Source organism: Syngnathus leptorhynchus, chromosome 5 (assembly GCF_054491065.1).
Source record: "Syngnathus leptorhynchus isolate UIUO chromosome 5, UIUO_Slep, whole genome shotgun sequence".
NCBI lineage: Eukaryota > Metazoa > Chordata > Actinopteri > Syngnathiformes > Syngnathidae > Syngnathus > Syngnathus leptorhynchus.
Genome location: NC_141199.1, coordinates 16,933,892 through 16,955,347, shown reverse-complemented (window position 1 = coordinate 16,955,347; position 21,456 = coordinate 16,933,892). Strand labels below are relative to the sequence as shown.

Sequence of the window (21,456 nt, the reverse complement as noted above, 5' to 3'; positions counted from 1 at the left end):
CGAATTGTAATTTGATGAAGACACAGATGCAGCACAGTGTATTCATTGTGTCATTCAGAAAAAAATTCAAATACAATAAATTCCATGAATTATTGTCAAACTCAAGTATGATGATTTAAAAGTACTTCTCCTAGAATCATATCTTTGATTTGATTTCTTGACTTGTTGCCAAAACGAAAGTAGTTCCAGTCCACGGCGGAGTGATACGTAACACCGCGTGAGACACGCTTGAGCGGTGCACGGCGGAGGCGGCGAGTGAGGGAAAGTGGTGAGGAAGAGGAGAGTGCTGAGCGAGAAACCGCTCGGAGCTGCCACCAGATGGATCTTCGGCGAGCTAGTGGGAGCTCCACGTATCACCATGCCGACATTTGGACTACCTAAAGTACCCAGCAAACCTCCCAAGCTTCGGGATTAATCTTTATTTCTTTGGGAGAGCAAAAAAAAGGTATGTGGCGCGTTTTTGTCCTGAAATAGTCCCTGTTCCGTGCGGAATAAAGTGTGGAAAAGTTACGCGTTAGTTCGCCTTTTATGGTTTTTGCGAACGAAATCACGTCGCTGTTGGGTTGAGACTACATTTGGACTAAAACTCAATCCAATTTTTTAGTTAGTAGTGAGTGTGATTTTCGCGTTCGTTGTTTGAATAAAAAGCTCGCTTTTTCCATCTTTCGAACAAATTCCTCTCTCGACTAGTTGCATGAGGTTGATGTTTCGAGTTGGGGGATGGGAATTCAAACTACTTTTCATTTAGCGCTTCACTTTTGACACAAACTCAAACATGGGATCTTAAAATAAGCGCCGTTCTTGTCCTTACGCGTAAACCTTATTTTCCCCTTTGTTTAAAGTAAGATATTTCAAGTTGGGCTTATTCCCCGGGTATTACCTCACAATGGACGCCCACGAGCAGCAGATGGTTCTTTGTACCTGCAGGCTATGCGCTTTCACATTTAAGGTGAACACGAAAAAGCAACTCGTAAAATTGTACGCCCCCCCCCCCCCCCCCCTTTTCCCCCTTAGGATTTCTTAATTCCGTTATAATGGTAATTGTGCTGGGATTTTATGTGCCGGGAACTACTTTGATGACTGCACAGGAGCCGCGAGATAGCGGAAATTCTTTATCCATCGTGGCAAAATTGATGGAGAGGAATAAGTCTGCGAAATGGAATATATTTGCATAATGGGATGTGTACGCAACGGTGGTTTATGGGCAATTTGCAGCGTGCGCGCAGAAATGAGTCAACGAGTCACTAGATTGAACAAGCAAGGAACGTATGTGGTGTGATAACTTATCACAGCACGTCACGCCGTTTATAAAGTGCACATTACTGAGGAAATGAGATTTTCCACACAGCATTGGGGAGTTGTGGAAAAATGCTGTGAAAAATTTCATGTATTGTGCATGTTGTAGCTTTTTTTTACATAAAGAATCGCGACTTGTTTTGCATTCAAAATGACTAAATAAATCACCAATGTGCTAATTCCACATTTAGGAATGGTATAGAAAAAAAAAGCATAATTGTCTCACATGCAAGACACTACTAAAATGAGGTTCTTTATTTGCGCTGAGTCAAGTGTTGTTTGGTTTGTGCTCAGTGTAAAAAAAAAAAAACCTCCAACACGTATAAAGATACGAGTAGCAATGAAATGGATCCTCGCACCGGCACCGTTTTCACAAAGGACCTTCAAAGTAATCATCAAAATTTGATCCCATGTTAGCTGGCCTAGTTTCAATTCTTACGTTTGTCAAGAAATAAGTCACACACCCGTATCGATCTTCAGCCCACCACCAAACAAAAATGTTACAATGTATATTGAAATGGTATTAAAAATTGATCTGGGGCTGTTTGTTTGAATGGCAAGAGGTGATTCCACAGGTTAACTGGACTCTGCTATCTCGTGGAGGAGAGGAGCATTTAATTGTTCTCCCTGTGAAATTGGATAGTTTCCCACGGCACAGCGCACAGATTGTGAATCACTAGCGAGGATCAGGATGACTGCTCGGGGCTTTTTTTGGGGGGGGGTGAATTCCCTCGTAGGAGTTCATTAATATAGGAGCCAGAAAATGCCCGTTTTAAACCAAAATGGCCGACTCTCAGGTGTCGGTGATTGAGAATTTTTTTGTGCGTCTTGTTACAATAGATGTTAGCGTCTTATTGGATCGATGTTAAAATGTCTATATTTACGCTCGGATCTTGTTCCCGTCTTGCGCAGGTGCTACTGCGGCGGCGCAAAAAGGTACGATGACGGGCCGGTGGGCGCTTTGGTCGGCCTCGCTGCTCCTGCAGCTGGTCTGGACGGCGGGGGCCGCCTCCCCGCGTTTCACGCAACCCGTTTACAACGCCACCATCTACGAGAACTCCGCCGCCAAGACCTACCTGGAGAGCCAAATCAAGATGGGCATCTACGTCAGCGAGCCGGCCTGGGAGATCCGCTACAAAATCATCTCCGGGGACAACGAGAACTTGTTCAAGGCCGAGGACTACCTGTTGGGAGATTTTAGCTTTTTGCGCATCAGAACCAAAGGGGGTAGCACGTCTATTCTCAACCGGGAGGTTCGAGACCACTACGTGCTGACGGTGAAAGCGACCGAGAGGAACACCGACGCGGAGTGCCGCGCGCAGGTCGCCGTGCGGGTGCTCGACACCAACGATTTGAGGCCTCTCTTCTCGCCGACGTCGTACAGCATCTCCTTAGCCGAAAACACGGCCATACGCAGCAGCGTGGCCAAGGTGACGGCGACAGACGCCGACATCGGGACCAACGGGGAGTACTATTACAGTTTCCGCGAGTGGACGGACATGTTCGCCGTACACCCCACCAGCGGCGTGGTGACACTCACCGGCCGGCTGGACTACTCGGAGACCAAGCTTTACGAGTTGGAGATCCTGGCGGTGGACCGCGGCATGAAGCTATACGGGAGTAGCGGCTTCAGCAGCACGGCCAAGCTGACGGTGCGAGTGGAGCAGGCCAACGAGAACGCGCCCGCCGTCACCGCCGTGGCCCTGGCGCCCTCCGACGCCTCCCCCGACGCCACCTACGCCATCGTGACGGTGGAGGACGCCGACCAGGGAGCCAACGGGGAGATCGCGTCCCTCAGCATCGTCGCCGGCGACCCGCTCCAGCAGTTCCGAGCCGTGAGAACCGGTCCGGGGAGCAAGGAGTATAAAATCAAAGCGGTGAAGGACGTGGACTGGGAGAGCCAGCCGTTTGGATATAATCTCACTCTCCAGGCAAAGGATAAGGGCAGCCCGCCTCAGTTTTCATCCGCCAAATTGGTCCACGTCACCTCGCCTCGGTTCAAAACGGGACCGGCTGTTTTTGAAAAGGCCCTTTACAGGGTCAACTTGAGCGAATTTGCCCCGCTTCACACGCCCGTCGTCATGGTGACCGCTCTCCCGAAGCAGCCCCAGCCCAAATATGCTTTTAGCCGCAAATCGGAGCAGTTCAGCATCAACCCCGACACGGGCTTGATCAGCACGGCGGCGCCGCTCGGTGCCAACGGGGCCGCCCGCTTCGAGCTGGACGTGACGGCCGGCGGCGGGAGAGCGACCGCCAAAGTCATCGTGGACGTAACGGACGTGAACAACAACGCGCCCGAGTTCCGCCAGACGTCGTACAGGGCCGGCGTCGATGAAAACGCCCCCGTCGGCACTAGCGTGGTGACGGTCCAGGCCGTGGACCTGGACCGGGGCGAGAACGCCTACGTGACGTACAGTATCACCAACGTCCAGCCGCAGCCGTTTGTCATCGACTACTTCTCCGGCGTGATCAGCACCTCGGAGCTGCTCGATTACGAGCTCATGCCCCGGATTTACAGTCTTCAAGTCCGAGCCTCAGACTGGGGCTCCCCCTTTCGGCGGGAGGCGGAAGCGCTCGTTACCGTGACCTTGAACAACCTCAACGACAACGAGCCGCTGTTCGAGAACGTGGACTGCGACGTGACCGTGCCGAGAGACCACGGCGTGGGCGAGCAGATAACCACCGTGTCGGCCATTGACGCCGACGAGCTGCAGCTGGTGCGCTACTACATCAAATCGGGCGACGAGCTGGATCTCTTTGAGCTCAACGCAAACTCGGGCGTGCTTTCCCTCAAAAACACGCTGAGCGAAGGCGAGGCGGCCAAAAGGTCATTTCACAGTTTGCAGATCGTGGCCAGCGACGGCGAACGGGAAACCCGACCCATGTACATGAACGTAACGGTCATCACCGCCCGCATGCCCGTGCAGGTCAAGTGCGTGGAAACGGGCGTGGCCACCATGTTGGCCGAGAAGCTGCTCCAGGGAAGCAAGGTCCACACTCAGGCCGAGCCCGACGACCACTTTGCAGACATCCACTCCGTCAACAGGCACGCGCCGCGCTTCGCCGAGTCCTTCCCCGGCTCGGTGGAGGTCAGGGAGGACCTCCCCGTCGGGGGTCGCGTCGCTCATTTAGGCGCCGTCGACGCCGACAGCGGCTTCAACGGGAAGCTCGTTTACGTCATCTCCGGAGGCGACACCGAGAGTCACTTTGTGGCCGAAATGGAGACGGGCTGGCTTTTGGTCTATTCGCCTCTGGACAGGGAAACAAAAGACCACTACACGCTCAACGTCACGGTCTACGATCTCGGCGTTCCCCAAAAGTCCTCCTCACGCCTCCTCGACATTAAGATCTTGGACGCCAACGACAACAGCCCGCAGTTTTTAAAGGACTCGTACTCGGCGGAGATAAGCGAGAGCACTCCGGTGGGCACGGAAATCATCCAGGTGGACTCCACGGATAAGGATCAAGGCGAGAACGGTGTGGTCAGGTACTCTATTTTGGGCGGCACTGATCATTTCGCCATCAACGCCGAGTCCGGCGTGGTGACGGTCACCAAGCCTCTGGACCGCGAGCTGCGTCCCGTGTACGACTTGAAGGTCACGGCCCGCGACCTGGCCGAGAACGAGCCCCAGCGCATGTCCGCCGTCCCGCTCAGGATCACTCTGGAGGACGTCAACGACAACCCGCCCAGATTCCTGCCCCCGAATTACCGCGTGAAGGTGCGGGAGGACCTCCCCGTCGGCACGGTGGTCATGTGGCTGGAGGCCCATGACCCCGACGTGGGACCGTCCGGTCAGATCCGCTACGGCCTGATGGACAACGGCGACGGACACTTTGAGGTGGACAAACTGAGCGGGGCCGTGCGGATCGTGCAGAGCTTGGACTACGAGAGCAAGCAGGTGTACAACCTGACGGCCAAGGCCAAAGACAAAGGCAAGCCCATCTCGTTGTCGTCCACTTGCTTCGTGGAGGTGGACGTGGTAGACGTCAACGAGAATCTCTACCGGCCTTTGTTCCGCTCCTTTGTGGAGAAGGGATTTATCAAGGAGGACGCCGCCGTCGGGACTTCCGTCATGACGCTCGCGGCCGAGGATGACGACAAAGGTCGAGACGGGGAGATCCGCTACTCCATCCGGGACGGCTCTGGCCTGGGGATATTCACCATTGATGAAGAAACTGGTAAGTCATTTTGCCCCAAAAAAAATCTAAGATTGGTGTGAACAATGAGATCAAGGGAGTATTCTTGCTCCTTCTCGCTCTCTCTCTCGCTCTTTTTTTTTCCGAAGCATTGGGGGCAGGGGTAGCAGCTGCTCGCCAGACCTGAGCGGACATTCTTAGCAGTCGCCGTGGAATGAAGCGAGTTTCTTTCTCCCCGCCTTGACCTCCTTTTTTTCCCCTTCTTTGTTGTTCACGCTAATCTTTTTGACTATTGCCGGTTGGGATTCTTTGCATCGTGGTAATCATTTTAACAGCTGAGTCAAATTAGCTCCAAACTAAGCAGTCTGGAATTCCAGGAGTTCCTGCAGCACCCACGCCTTCCCCCAGACCCCCCCCCCCCCCCCCAAAAAAAAACCTCACAAGCACCTGATGTGGTTGTTTTGGAACTTGCTTGCTTGCTTCCTGTGTGGCGAGACCAGATTTTATATAGTACTGTATTGGACCACCATTTTTTTAATGATCATTAGAGATTGTAAACTGTAGGATCAAGTGAGATGTTCAAAAATGAGGGGGGGGGGGGGGGGGGGTCAAGGAAAAAAAAATTACTCATAAATTTGGTGAGGGTCAGGATAAAGATCCAGGACTCTGCAAAGATTTTTCGACCCATTTTATGATCTTAGGAAATAGACAGACGTCGTTAGGAGGATCATGTAGGACCTATAAAACCGACAGGTCTGGATAAGGCGACATAAATACAGTACTGTTAAAATAAAAAAAAAGGGGAGTGCGGGATCGAGATGTAGAAAACTGCTAAACGAATTCTGGTGGGACCATGCGTTGGCCAAAGAAAATTCCAACACGGCCAAAGATATTGACGGGTTTCCGGGTAGATTTACATGAATGCCGTAACTGTGTAAAGAGTCTCGGACCACCCGGGGAGTTTTTATGATCTGTGGTGGACTGATACAGATAGCGGGATGAGTAAGCCATTCATCGCCGATTGTAGAGTGGGCTAAGAAAAAAAAGAAGTCACACAGAGTACTTGGTAAAGTCTTTTTTGGGGTAAATACTCAAGCAAGAGCGACTAAGATGTTCAAAAGTAGCCTTGCGGTGTTTCTGTATTTCTTTCCGGTTGGATTCAAAATTGAATACACGTGAGAATTTTTCCACAGGCCTTTCCCTTCGGGAAACGTTGGCTCTCAGGTATATTTAGCGTCTTAGGGGGGGGGGGGGATGGTGTCAGCTGTGGTCTGTGTGACCCCCTGTGGTAATCCAATATAATGTTGTTTTACGAGCGACCAGATAACCGGGATGCTTCTTCCGCTTTCATGGAACGCTTGTCTTCGCCTGGCTTAGACCCCAAAGTGATGATCAGATATGGATCGATTGACTCGTACCCCGCCACGTCGTAGGTTGATCACATCCGAGACGAGCGGAATGCGGCCGAGGTGGTAATGCCTCGCAGAGCTTCGCCTAAATGGAGGGTGCGGTTGCTTTGGCCAGCTAAAAGGCGTAGCAGCGAGTCAAGCTATATGCAGAGCCGCAGCTGCATCTTGTGGTAGACAGAATGTTTTTAAAACGGAGCAAAATTAGAAAACCGACATACAGGAGGAGAAAAAAAAAATGTAGATTTGAGTTTGACTTGGCAGGTGTCAGATTTTTCTTTTTTTCTTCAGCGTCTAAAAAGGTGTGCTCTGTTCATTTCCGCTCCAAACTAGATGCTCGATTGTAGTATAATATATGCGTTGCCCTTTCTTCTGATAATATATGCATTACCCTTTTGCTGCATTCTTTTGCGAAACAGTGTTATTGTATTTTCCATTACAGTTAAAAAAAAAAAAAAAAGAGAGAGAGAGAGAGAGAAGTCAGTTTGGCTTTTTCCCGCTCTTCTAGCTGCAAAATGTCAAACTTTTTCGTGGGAGCCGTAATGGATAGATGTAGTATTAAGCGGCTTTCCTCTTTGGGTTAGCGCTCAGATAAAATCGACAGGGACCGCAAAGTGCCACCTGAATCCAATCCAAACAGTCTTCCCGCTTGAGCGCCGTCGCCGTGGAGACGGCGGCAGGAATGCACGCGACGGGACAAAGTTGATTGCCGGCCGCTCAACCAAAAGCGCACTTTGGTCGTTGAAAGGATACGGCGGCACTTCTCAGCCGCCGACCCCATTAAAGACACACTAAAGAAATTCCCCACTGCGCCCGATGAAGACTTTACCTGTTGCTCCGAGTCGTACGCAAACTTCAATTCAGTGTCAGTCAGAATAACGAGAATTTTTTTTCTTCTTTAGTACCAAGCATTGCGAGGCCTCCACTAAGGCCTTTTGAACTCGTATCATTTGACAAACGGGCCGTTTTATAAATTAGAGGTGAGACAAACTTGTTCAGCTGACGATCACGTGGTATGGAACTGTGTTGAATGAGAAGAGAATTTTTTTGTTTGTTTGTTTTTTACGCCACCCAGCTTGTTCACTCGCAGTCGAGACACAGGCAAACAATCGTTTGTTGTATTATTAATGGCGCTTGTTTGTTGTCGTTGTAAAATAAAATTTAGTATTCGCTTTCATTTTGAGGCTATGAAACTTTTTTTTCCCCCTTTGAGAAAAGCAATGAATAAAGAAAAGCAGCGGGACTAAAATCAATCAAGACCGAACCGACTGTGCATACACAAATTGACTTTTTTTTGTAATGCCGATCGCGAGTTTGCATTCTACACAATCGCAACGTTACGTCGGTAAGAATAATGTGGCGTGTAGTTGAGCCTCAAGCGACCTCAGATGTTCCCTTTGCTTTAATCGGTATCCAAAAAGTAGCTCCCAGTTTTGGGGTTTTGTTTAATCAGTTGGAATAATCAATTCTAAAAATATATTTGAAAAAAGCCCCAGTTGTCAGCTATCCCAAGTGAGAATTGCTAATGCTAACGTGCTAATTCTGATGAAGGTAGAAGTACACGGCGAAACATGTCAGGTAATGCAACCTAAAATACATTGCTTGAGATAAAGGAACCAGTGAAGTGATTTACAAGTAAAACAAAATGAACTTAGTACAACTAACGTGCTAATAGTTGCTTTGCTAACATATAGCGAGATGCTAAGCGTTTACCTTTTGATGAACTGATATTTTTCCAACACGCTTTGTATTTGAAGCATGGCAAAACGTCTGGGATCTTTCTTGGCAAGTCTGGGGAACTGTGAAAAAAAAAAAACAAGTTGCCCAGTAACACAAAGATTCAGTTCAAGCCTTTTTCTATTTTTTTTTTTTTTCTTTCTCAGTGCGCTTGCGGAATGTGAAGCGTTTCAGCAGGTCTGCGGCACAGAGACGAGGTTCGTTTATGGAAGCATGTGAGCGGGAGGCTCGCGGAATGCGGGTCGCTAGGGGGGCTAGCGGCAGTTAGCGCAGTTCAAAGCCGGGTCCCCGTGCCTCGCTGCAAACAAGCGAGTACTTCTGTTTCATCCTGACTCGCTTCTACCTTAACCATGTGGCTTGTTTCAATAAGGCCTTTGTGTATGTGAGTGCAGTGTACACATACGAGGGAGAAAAAAAAAATGGCCGCGGGTCATGACAGTGCACGTCTTGCTCAGCTCAGGTAGCTTTGAATAACAAAGCCTCGGGGAAAGCTAGCGCAAAATAAGAAGTGGAAAGTAAATCTGGTTTTGTCTGTTTTTTCTTTTCTCGTGGCCTAAGGGCACTTTTTTTTTTCCTTTCTTTCTTCCGAGCAGCTAGGATAACAGTGCGGAATGGGTGCGGCAAGCAGATATATGTGCTTTGTTTGTAAACTATTCAGTCAGGGTTGGGTGGATCAAGTGGCAGCACTAGCGACACACGTGGATCGTCTTTACGAGCTGTTGGCTTTCATAACTTTTGTTCCGGGCCATAAATCAAAATGTCATTGTTTTTTTTTGTTTTTTTTTCATGAACATCAGTATCAGACTAAAGTTCTCGCTAATTTGTTCTCAAAAATCTTTCTCGCTCGATTATCATAATATTGTCGGCACATTACAAGTTCGCTAGGCGAGGTTATTTTTGTAAGATTTCCAGAATCTTGTTCTAACTTTGCTAGTATTTTGTATTTTTCTGGATTGCAGCATTGTTCTCGTAAATCCCGCCCCCCTCTTGCCTCGAGTCTCCACCCTCCCCAGCAGCTTTTCATGACCTGAAGCCACTATTTGTCTGGTCTCGCTTACAAATCCCGGCTGCTGTCATTCTACAAAAGGCTGTGTCAACAAAGCGACACCCTTTGTAAACTATTTAGGTCACCTAAAATGTATACTGTACATTTTTCTTGGAGTCCTTTTAAGTCATGCGTACTTCAATGGTTTATTTAGCTTTTGGTGCGTCTACTTTTTGGTTGTTGTTTTTTTTACCATGAATTCAGTTTCCAAAGCGTTTATTTTAAATCACGTTAGGATACAAAAGTGTTGCAAAAAAGCAAAACGGCAGAATTAATACATTGAGTTTGTGAAATTTTCGAATTGGGTGTCTGACATTGAAAATCTTTGAAACAATCATTTTTTATTTTATTCATCATTATGTTTTGGAATAATTTTCTCCTAAAGATCAGTCCATTCTCACGACTTCATTTTTCTTTGACTAACTCAAAGTGCCAAATCTCCTCTCGACGCCATTGCGACTGGGTGCCTTTCACCTGGTAGTTTGAAAGCTCTCTTGTTTGCTCAGCTGAAGACGGTCGCCCCCGCATGGCAGTAAAACAATCTTCCCTGCTGGCGAATGTAAACAACGCACGACGGGCTTCTTGTTGATACTATAGCATGTTGACACCTAAACATAACTCCTGCGATCGTTTTCGTTATTTTTACACTTTTTTTGTATCAGGGGGAAAAAAACAATTCTTGTATTTGAAATCTATGATGCATGTGCAAAGGCGAAACGATATTTAAGTATGAAAAAAAAAATCCAAATTTGCACAATTTATTGAATTCACCCAACGCTAAAACATTCGCCCCCCCCAAAAAAAAAATCCCTGGCTAAACTCAGGCTATGGTCTCGTTTCTTTAGGCATCATCCGGACGCAAGAGCTCCTGGACCACGAGACCACCCCCCACTACTGGCTGACGGTCTACGCCATGGATCGAGGCGTGGTTCCCCTTTCCGCCTTCGTGGAGGTCTACATCGAAGTCCAAGACGTTAACGACAATGCACCGCAAGCGTCAGAACCCGTCTATTACCCGTCCGTAATGGAGAACTCCCCCAAGGACGTGTCCATCATCCAGATAGACGCCGTGGACCCGGATGCTAAGTCTAGCGATAAACTCAACTACAAGATCACCAGCGGTAATCCGCAAGGCTTCTTCGCCATCAATTCCAAAACAGGTAAGGCTGCTTTTTGGGCTACATGGATTGCTAATTGCCTGCTAGCCTTTTCACGAGATTTATGCTAACTTTATGCTAGCACTGACGCTTTCACACCAACACATTTGGCCACACCCCTTTTTAAATTCGATAATCGATTAATCGTTGCCTCTCAATGCCCGTGTGAATAGCCCACAACTGCTAATTTGTGAAAATGAAGAAGAAATTTCAAATTTTTTTTGATGGTGTGTGCCTGAGGGCTCCTCTCTTCTGTTTTAAAAGTGCGTTTTCTCAAGCGGCAACTCGCAAATGGCGTGACCATTAATATTTCATCGGCTTCTTATGAACTGGCCCGTGCGTTCCACACTTCGGCAGTTATGCGAGTGTGTGTGTGGTCCTTTTTTCCCCCCTCCCGAAGGTAGTCGCTGGCTTCAGAGTTATTTTGGTTACTACCGCCAATGTGATCTTTCTGACCAAATAAGGACGGCGAGCTTTAGTAGCGCCCCTCCCTCTCCCCTAAACCGTCCTGACATAAGTCATGCATGGGTATTCCCAAGTAGACGGAGGAAGTAATTAATGCAAGAGCACGCTAACTTTCATTTCCCCCTCCTTTGCTCACTGATTAAATGTGCCAGGATGGCGAATAGAGAGGGGGAAGAAAAAAAAACGCCGCTTGCGCTCCCATAGGAACTCAAGTCGGCGGAATTAATTTCTTCAACGTCTAAAGGTGTAAAAAGTTCTTCGTGTCAAATTGGAATCATTTCTATTTGAAAGAGATTGTATAAGCTGGACGCGACAACCGCATATTGCCGGTTGTTGAAAATGTCAAAATTTACAGCGTGCGAGGCTTTATTTTTCCATAATGACACGTTTCTAAATCTGCGTCGGCCGGGCGCGCGGGGCCCCCGTCTTGGCGTTCATGCACAGCCTGTGAACCAAAGGTTGGGAAAAGAAATGAAAGCCTATGTTTTGCGTGTGTGCGTACTCCTTCAGCATGTGTTTCAAGCTAAGCTAACAAGCTAAGTCGTCCTCTTTTATCTACTTCAGCTTCACTTGGTGGTCGTGGTTGCCCAGCACTTGCTGGAATCGGAACTACGACCTTCTCTGACACAAAACTTTAACACCTGGAATGCTCGAGACACCTGCGAGCAAAGTACGCAACGGCTCACGTAGAAGCTACTTAAAAAATCTGGAATGAAAGTGATGGGAGTTGGTTTTAAAAGCATAGTTTTTGATACGGGTGCCTCAATGAGGTGCATGGATTGTAAAATCAACATCACAAAATGGAATTTGCGGCCTGTGGGGATTGCGTTGCCAGAGTTCAGGGTGCGCCAACTCAGCCCCGTCACTTAAAATGTAAATTGGGCAAGGCTGCTCCAATTTGTGTCACGATGGGTGGACAAGCATTCATTTGAATCCCACGCACGCATACTTGACTCATGTACACTTCAGTCCATCCCACTGGATGTCAGCTTTTATTGTCCTTTCGCGGAGGATTTGTCAGCGCACATATTAATGGTCGTCAACGGCGGGCGCCCGTTTTGATGTGTCGTCGGACTTTGAACGGCATGCCAGTAAATGGCACGTTTGTTTTGCGATAGTAACCAAGCCAAACACGGGAAGGAGATTGTTGCCAAGGCCGGATGACAATCTTATCACACGGCACCCATGCTAGCTCAATTAGGGCTGGGATTCCCCGCACGAGATTTACGATGTCACGGCTGCTCATTTGCTTTTCCTTAACTGTAATTTTATAAATAATATCCCCACTTAATAATTATTGCCACTAGTTTCCTCTAAAGCCGAGCTTAGAACAAAGAAAATGACAGAACCAAATCACAAAAATTTGGCCTTACGAGTCTGCGAGCTTAATGCTAGCAGTCAGCGCGAATGAAATTAGCATTTATGTCGCAGTAGGTAACGCTTTAAATAACAACGCAAACTTTGTTAAATACAACTCAACGGTGCAATTTAATTTTTAAACCGTTTTTTTGTCAATGGTTGGTATTTGTATTCATTGTAGTTTGTGTTTAAATGTTTGTGTGTTTGTCATTTTCTACCTCGCATTTATCGCTATCTGTTGTTGGGAGTCGTTCTGGTTTGGACTCAAGCGAAGGTGAAAAAAACATCGGGATGCTTTTCATTGTTACCTTTTCACCAGAGACACATTCATTATCACAGGAAGTGAGATAGGGAAAGGATAACTCCAACAACTTCCTGCGTTTCCTGGCTATTGTCCACAGGTCAAACTATTATCACACTGCCAGTGAGATGAATAGTGGAAAATTACCTGAATACTTTTACACAACTCCCCCCCCCCCCCCCCTTCACATCCCAATTTTTATTTATCATGACTCATGACTATGTCTGGACAAAAATGAACTTTTGTGTCCCATAGCAATACAAGCTACTTACTGTATCTTGAATATGAAGTTTTTTTTAAATGGGACTTTATTCTCTTAAGAGTGCTTTCTTTATCTTGTAAGATCATAGGTGAGTGATTAAAAAAAAAAGGCAAATAGTGATTCTACTTTTCCAACTACCCCACTGGCCTCCATTTTGTCTTTTTTTATATCCATTTTCCACGGAAGGATAGAACCCCCCCCCCCCCCCCTCGCTCGACTACCACGGCTATAATTACCGTCAGCTCTCCTCGGCCCACGCCTCGCGACGGCTTTGTGCGCGTTGGGACAAAAGGAAGGCCTGCGTGTTGGAAGCGCGGACTTCATTTGGCTCGTCAACCCGATCATTTTCCACTTTTCGGGATCGTCCGCAGATCCTTTGCATGAAAGGATGGGTTCTGTTTCGCAAGTATTCATCTTAGGTCCAGTAAAGCTATATAGGAAGCAAACTTTGGAGTTGTTGAAAGAGATGAAAGTATTGTGTGAGATGTTTGGCTTGGCCGCGCATCCGCCGCTTTACGCTTTGCTGTCAACGTGCTACAAAACCAGGACAAGATGTAGGACGACCACCAAAAAAAAAAAAAGTGTTTCTCTGAATCCTACTTTGGCCACTGCTAGGCCACTGCTAGGCCACATGCATCAAGTGACACAATTAGGATTTTTTTTTTTTGTAGCTCCCGAGTTTGTTTGGCAGCAAATATGCAACACATTTTTCTGCATTTAGGACTATTTTGAGAAGATTAACTCATTTCAGTTACATTTCCTTCAGCCTTTTTTTTTTCTTTCTTTTCGTTTTGCATCACTTTTGAGACCAAATATGCTTTTTGCTCTTCAGTCTTCCAAATTTTAGAAATGAATTTGATCTATAACAACAAGAATTTTCACCCTGTATTGGATAAGATTGAAAACAAAGACTGCATGCTTCATTTGTGCCATTCAAGATGTATTGTTCTGTTGTTCGAGTGAAGGTTATAAGAAAAGAAAGCACATTTGTTTGGTCCTTTTTTTTTTTTCTCCTTTGAATGAAAATCAGTAGTCTTATGTTTAAGATTAAAAAGAGCTAAAAAGGAAAGGCCGAAAATGGAAAAGTTGCTCGAGTGGCCGGGTTGTCTTTTCCTAATTGCAGTGCTGAGCATGCGACTATTTCTGGGCAAAACCGTAAGTTGTGGGCTTCGCGCTCCTCGCTGGCTTTTGGGGTTTCGGAAATCCTTTGCTCGATGCTAATCGGGTCGCGTTGCGGCGACGGGGCGGCTCTTGGTGCGGTTCGAGCTGGCTCATCAACTCGGCGCTCGGGTGCAATTAACGTTGGCGGGACGAGCACGAGATGCCGCTGAGAACGTTGTCGTTTAGCCAGATTTTCTTCCCCCTTTTGTCTGCTTGTTTGACGAGCTGGATGTATTTAGCGTTTGGCAAAAAGATGCCCCAAAAAGCCAATCGATGAGGTGGAAAGGCACTTTCTGCAATCAGCAACTGTGTGTTTTTTGACACACACTGAGGCAGGAGCTGGAAATGAGAGGAACCCGATTGGGAAGCCATGTGAATTGTTTTTAGGTTTATATTTATGTTAGCTAGCAGACTGTTTTCAGATCCATGGAGGATTATGTTCAGATTGGAATGATTGAAATGGCCTATTTGGCTTTCTTCTTTAAGGATTTTTTTTTTTTTGGTTGGGTTGTCTGGCTAGAAATTAGCTAGCTAGCTAACTCCCGGTTTGGCGAGAATACCGTAAGGATTAAACGAGGGCTGTCACAAATGAATCTTTTTGGAATCGATCATCTCTATTGCTAAGAACAAAACAAAAAAAACTAAAACTACAAAGGCTTGCTGATTTTGTTGTGTCTCTTCCCCATTTTTAAATACGTTGGGTGTTTTGTTTGTTCAGCTTGCGCAGGAATTAAGCACTATCCAGCTGAGCTATTTGGGCTGGTCTTGGCGGGGCTTTGCGACATTTCGCACGTGTCCGTCTGGCAGCTGTCTTGGCCCAAAAGCTCTTAACGGCGGGAAAGCTTTTTACGTCTACACCTGTGCATGTTTTACAGTTGTAGTTTTTTGTGAAAGTGTTACATTTTTCCTGAATAAAGTGTATTCATGATGATTTAGTGATCATTTTTCACCCCTACAGGCCTGGTTACGACCACGTCAAGGAAGCTGGACAGAGAGCAGCAGGACGAGCACATTCTTGAGGTAAGGCAGAGACTATGAAGTTTAATGTGGCTCTGGGAAACTGTCTTATAAGGGTCGGTCGGATTTTCAAAAGATTCTGGGTGGCACTACAGATCCAAAATGGCCGCTTCAAACCAAAATTGCAGACTTCCTTCTTTTAGAGTTCCGGAGATATCTTTTTTTTTTTTTTGCTCATAAAAGTACATTTCTTCTTTCTATGTAAAACTGTCTTTGGGGATTTAAAAAAATAAATCCTTGAGGTTATTACTCATCAAAAATGGATGCTTCAAATCTAAATGGCAAACATTCCGTTTTTCTTTTATGGGTCGTTTTTTGCCGACTCTTGTCCAGGTTAGCATGTGTTAACATTTAAAAAGTAAAGTCCTCCCCTCCCCGCTCTGTCTTGTACACTAGGAAACTGCAGTCGATGTTTTCGACTCCAGGCTTTTAATTGACCTCGGCCCCGCTATCTTTCCTCGCCACACAAGCCAAAGTTGATAATGGAGCCGTTTTAATTGCCTTTTTTTCCTCTCCACTTTTTCTTCTCGGGCTTTTAATTACAGTCGGGAGCGGCGGCGTTCAGCTGCTCGTACATCTGCTGCCTGAGTCGCGTTATTTCTCATCCTCGGATTGTGATACATGTTTCAATTAAAGCTGTAGAATGCGGTTCAATAGCAATTTCCACAGACAATGTTTAAAAACGTCTTTTAAAACAAAGGTACAAAGAGGCAAAGTAGAATACATAAGACGATAAATACACTCATACTAACAGCTGTGTTTATGCATTTTAAAAACCTTGACATAACTAAACTATACTGTATTTTATAAACAGTGGAGATTAGAATCAGTTCCAAGGTCTAATGGTGGCGACTCAAACATTGTTTTTCGTCACAATATGATACCAGTGTAGAAGTAAACTGCCGCTATCAGTCAACAAAACATTTCAGCGTTCAGAATTAGCATGTGTTAGCCACTGTCAAACGTTTTTTTTTTTTTTTTTCAAAACCAGACGCACACATTCGGAGGCGGGTAACTTTGGCACAGGGGGTCGAAGGCACGTGGGGGGTTGCTAAGTTCCTGTGTCTGGTTGTAAAACACAGAGAGCAGTTAGGCCAGCTCCTCGATCTGCATGGGGAGAGGCTGAGCAAGGGGGGAGTAGCAAAGTGGGACATGCCGGGGCATGCTAAGGAATCAGGTCCTTGGACCAGGAAGAGTGGAAAGAAGAAACAACAGAAGGGAGGCTGAACATCTGCTGTGAACAGTGGGCTTACACAGCATGCCTTTAGTGCAATCTAGATCAGTACCTGAGTGCTACGCAACCGGCCAAACACGCATCCTTACGTGATGATGCAATGACCTCACGTGTATGACTGAGGCACACAAGTGCAATATTTAAATTGAAGTACTTGTGGATAAAAACGCTGTTACTCGTACTTGATTTTTTTAATCAAAGTACTAGTGAAGTATAAAGGCCCCGTTTCTACCAATGTTGTACGATTCCCAAAATTGTCAATGCTCCCAACGTAAAGGATTTTAAAACCATCACAGTTCCACTCAATGAAATATTATTCCGATTATTTCTACCAACAGGTCACCATCTCCGACCACGGCATTCCGGCCAAATCCACCACGGTGCGCGTCATCGTGCGTGTGCTGGACGAGAACGACAACCGTCCGCTCTTCCTGGAGAAGATCTACAAGATCAAGCTTCCCGAGCGCGAACGGATCCCCGAGAAAGAGCGGCCCGCCGCCCGGAGGGACCCCGTGTACCGCGTCCTGGCCTCCGACCGCGACCACGGCGCCAACGCCGAGATCTCATACAGCGTGGAGGAGGGCGACGAGCACGGCAAGTTCTTCATCGAACCCAAGACGGGAGCCGTGTCATCCAAGAAGTTCTCGTCGGCGGGGGAGTACGACATCCTCACGGTGAGTTTTTGAAAGTCGGAGGCGGGCGCCCTCGCCGTGAGAGTCTCTGAGGGAGAGACAGCGCAAGGAAGATTGTCTTCCCGCTTCACTCTCTCCATAAGACGAAAAATCGATATGAATATGTAGATTCTGTGTGTGTCGCCCATATCAATTAGTTAGAATAAAAAAAAAACTGTCGCAGAAGCTAACGCGCTATCGTTACCTGACCGTGTCAGATCAAAGCGGTGGACAACGGGCGCCCTCAGAAGTCGTCCACGTGTCGCCTTCACATCGAGTGGATCCCCAAGCCGGAGATTCCGGCTGATGCCGCCCCGCTGGTCTTTGAGGAGTCGCCCTTTTCTTTCTCCGTGATGGAGAGCGACCCCGTGGCGCACATGGTGGGCGTCGTGGCCACCGAGACGCCGGACATTCCCATGTGGTTCGAGATCACAGGTAGCCGCCGCCGCCGCCGCACATTTGTGTTGTACGTTGTGGATATTGAGCTTTCCAGTGAAATGTATTGGTCTAGTCATGTGACTTGTGACATCAGCAGACAGACTGGAAGAGCCACAGAAAGTCCTACATTAGGACCAGATCGTTTTTAGAGAACAGAAAGTTACCGTATGCATAAAAAAATGCGAGTTTCGAAAAGTCCAATTCAGTTCACCTTTAAAGGGAAGAGTGCATTTTAAGTTTGTCAAAAGTTCACCCGACAACTAACTTGAACACGGTTTTGAAATCCACAAAATAACTCATATTTTTGTTCAGTGTAGCGCTAACTTGTCCCATTTTGTGACTTCTCCAAAAAAAAAAACTTGGATTGAACTTTCCTGGCACATTTCCTTCTCCTCCTCCTCAAGCACTATCCCGTGATTTCTTTCTTTTTTCCCTTTCTGGTCCATTGTCACGCTTTCAAGGCGGCATAGAGGACACTGAGACGTTTTACGTCCTTCAGACGACTTGCGACCACAACTGTACAGCAGAAGGTAGCTGCTGGCAAAATCGGTGTCGTTTCGTGCCTCCACTCCATTCCATTTGAACATTGTTTACCTTTTCTTTTCACATTGTCAGTAGGTTCTTATCACCTTTATCTATTGTGTCGAGTGTTTTATTTATGTTCTTTTTAGCTCGGGCGCGTTTACATGACAACGAAAGAAAACACTCCAATGTGCATGCCAGGCCTGTAGGTGGCAGTGTCACTTTGGAATGACAGCACCACGATCAAAAAATGTATTAGGATTGGGAGAAACCTTTTCGGAGTTTTTCAAAATCAATGGTTAAAAGTTCAGTTTACTAAGAACTGTTGTCATGTAAATAAATGTCCGTTTTTTGTTTTCTTTTTTACACATTTGGTACAAAACTTGTTTAAACTCCACATCGGACCCTCGCGTTATCTCCCCTTTGAGTGTTGCGAGCATACAAAGTCCACATCTTTTATTTGATCTTCCTCTTTCTCTCAGGCGGAAACTACGATAGCCGCTTTGACGTCGGCAAGGGCCGCGGCACCATTATTGTGGCGAGGCCGCTGGATGCCGAGCAGAAGTCCAACTACAACCTGACGGTGGAAGCCACTGACGGGACCAGGACGGTTAGCACGCAGGTAAGGAAATTGATGGAAGATTTCTTTTGACTTGACCGCCATATTCGGTCATCTCGGGGTAATTACATTTGTTTTGCGCATAGGTAATTAGCTTTGTCTGGTTTGTAGATAATAAAGTTTGCCTGCAGTGGTTAATCACTTGTCGCGCATATCAATTCTGTGAAACAAGACTTGCGCTAATGAAGGCTGACGTGTTTTAATGGTGCTAATTAGCATATTACACTAATTAGAAAATCTATTTTTTTCTTTTCCTGAAATTTGAGAAATAATGTCAACAGAATTCTGCCGTTCCCGCAGCTGTAATTCAACCATCATAAAAGTCATATTTTGAGCAATATTTTAGCATAGCCAGTTAGCATATAATTGTTTATTTATTTTTTGTTTAAATTATGAATTAGTCTATTTTTATGGGAATGCACAAGGAAGTTTTTTTTTAACATCACTAAATCTGTGCTTAACAATTTATATTTCCAAGAAGAGAAATTGCAATACAGAATCTTAAATTCTTATCATAAATGGTGCTTCTTTTATTTATGAGAAAAAGCGACGTCGGGAGTAGTTTGCTTGAAATTTGTAACAGTAAATGAATATGCAAATGGCCATCATCACGCTTGCAGAAAAGTGTCTGCGTTTTTCTTGCGATGCCGTTCTCACGGTCACGCTTTGTCCGTGAGATTTAGCAATGTAGCGACATGCTAGTTTTGTGGGGTCTTCCACGCTCCGCCATTGCCGCCCTTTGTCCTTGGCTGCGAAAGAATCCGTTTGTTGTCGCTGGCTATGAATGCGGCCTTTCATCATCACGCTTCTTCTCGGTTGAAGCCGAGCCGAGCCGCCCTCGCTCATCCGCAGCGCGTCCTTTCATTTAGTGCAGCGCTTCTTTTTTTTTTTTTTTTTTGCTACCATTTTACAAACAACAAACATCAAGTCGCACTTCAATGACTTGCACTCAAAGGTGAATCGATTCTTGTCATTTTTGTCACAAATTTGCCTGTTTTATAAAAGTTTCTTTACAGGCAGATTTTAGTATCAAACTTCTTGTCATTTTGCAGAATGAATCATGGTAATGAAATTAAAGAGCAAATTTGCCGTCTTCTTAAATAGATCAAATTGGCCTGCGTTGATTAGGATCGTTTGAAATTCAGATCATTTCCTTGAAAATGAAATGTAAATTTGTGATACACGAATGACCAAGGGACGACAAGACGGGCTGACATTTTTCGAGCACCGTTTTCCAAACACAAACTTCCTCAATAGATGTGTGTGGGAGCTCAGTGGGAACACGCAAGCCCCGAATCACGAGTTGTCGCTGCAAACTCGATTCTCTGGAGACAACATATAACTTTTGTTTGCCTTTCATTCAGTCTGGCGGAGTTTGTCTCCAAATTAGACTGGGTGGGCGATCACACGCATCGCAAAGGAGACCTCGTGAAAGTTCTGCTCCATTATCTTGTCTTCAATCAAAGTCATGTGGAAGCTCCGCCTGATACGCTACGTTGGCCTATTTTCACTGCCTTTCTTCACATTTTTTAAATAACATGCTTACACGTAAACCGGGGCTCTTTTCATGACATGACAGGAAGAGAGGACGCAGTGTATGTAGTATGGCGTTAATCCTGTTTTGGTAACATGTGTGCATGCCCGCTGCCAGTGCCCGCAACCTGCCACCTGGCAGGGGGGCCCGGTCTTTCCAAAGCCAGTCCCAGTTGGGGGGAGATCGGCACAAAACACCCCCCGCCCCTTCCTAATACTGCACAAAAGGTTACTTCATTACATTGAATCCATCTTCCTTCCTAAGCCTCCTTTGTCATGTTTCAAGTCGGAAGGACCCGAGGATTGAGCAAATGCTAACAGTTGACATGCTAAGAGAAGGCGACGATAGGACTTAGGGTACTCTACACAAAGTTCAGACAGACTGATAATGATTTTGGGTGTAAAATATCTTATTGAACAACATTCTAGCTCTATTGTGGGTGTGATAAAAATAAATTGAGTTTAGTAGCACTAAGAGGATGTTGCTAGCATGATAGAAATTGATGTTCTAAATGGCATATAGCAAGGTACAGAAATAACTCAAGCAGATCAATAAGTCCAAAATGTAGAATTGCAGAGTGAGCAATAACACTCGAAGACCGTTCAATTCGGATTTGATCCCACCTTGTGGCCTTCGTGCCATTTCTAATGAAAACAAACAAAACGCTAACATGCTAACACTTGGCCTTCCTTGGCTGTTTTTGCAGCGTTGTTCTTCTCAGCCATTTTGTCTTTGCACCTTTCGCTCACAAGCATATGTTTTCTAAATTCGACCTTTTATTCCCCGCTTCCATTTCTGTCATTTCACCCTCACAGCTTCTTTTTTTTTTTCCACCCTCCCAACCCGTCCTTCATCGTGGCTCCATATGTCATGTGTACACACACAGTCACAGTCACGCCTCTGCACAGCATTCCCCGGAGGAGCCTATGCACACATATTCACGCACACGTCCAACCTTAGCATTCGCAACGTTGTTTGCGATGTCGTCGTTTTGCGATCACTTGTCCCCGTGTCGATGACGTCTGGTTTGCGTTGAGTGAAGTGATGATTCCATATGGTGATGGTAACATATTCCAACAAAATGGTAATTGGGTC

At 46.2% G+C, this 21,456-nt stretch overlaps 1 protein-coding gene across 3 annotated transcripts in view; it reads left to right on the top strand.

Annotated features, from left to right (window-relative positions):
* The first annotated feature begins 280 nt into the window (after positions 1-280).
* fat1a (FAT atypical cadherin 1a) overlaps positions 281-21,456 on the top strand; it is a 39,820-nt gene continuing 18,644 nt past the window's right edge. For all 3 annotated transcript variants that reach the window (XM_085912059.1, XM_085912058.1, XM_085912057.1), the window contains exons 1-7: positions 281-445; positions 2,209-5,475; positions 10,467-10,781; positions 15,285-15,346; positions 16,916-17,251; positions 17,467-17,683; positions 18,691-18,830. In XM_085912059.1, coding sequence (XP_085768185.1) covers positions 2,238-5,475; positions 10,467-10,781; positions 15,285-15,346; positions 16,916-17,251; positions 17,467-17,683; positions 18,691-18,830 — 4,308 coding nt within the window. In that variant the 5' untranslated portion in view covers positions 281-445; positions 2,209-2,237. The remainder of the gene's footprint in view (positions 446-2,208; positions 5,476-10,466; positions 10,782-15,284; positions 15,347-16,915; positions 17,252-17,466; positions 17,684-18,690; positions 18,831-21,456) is intronic.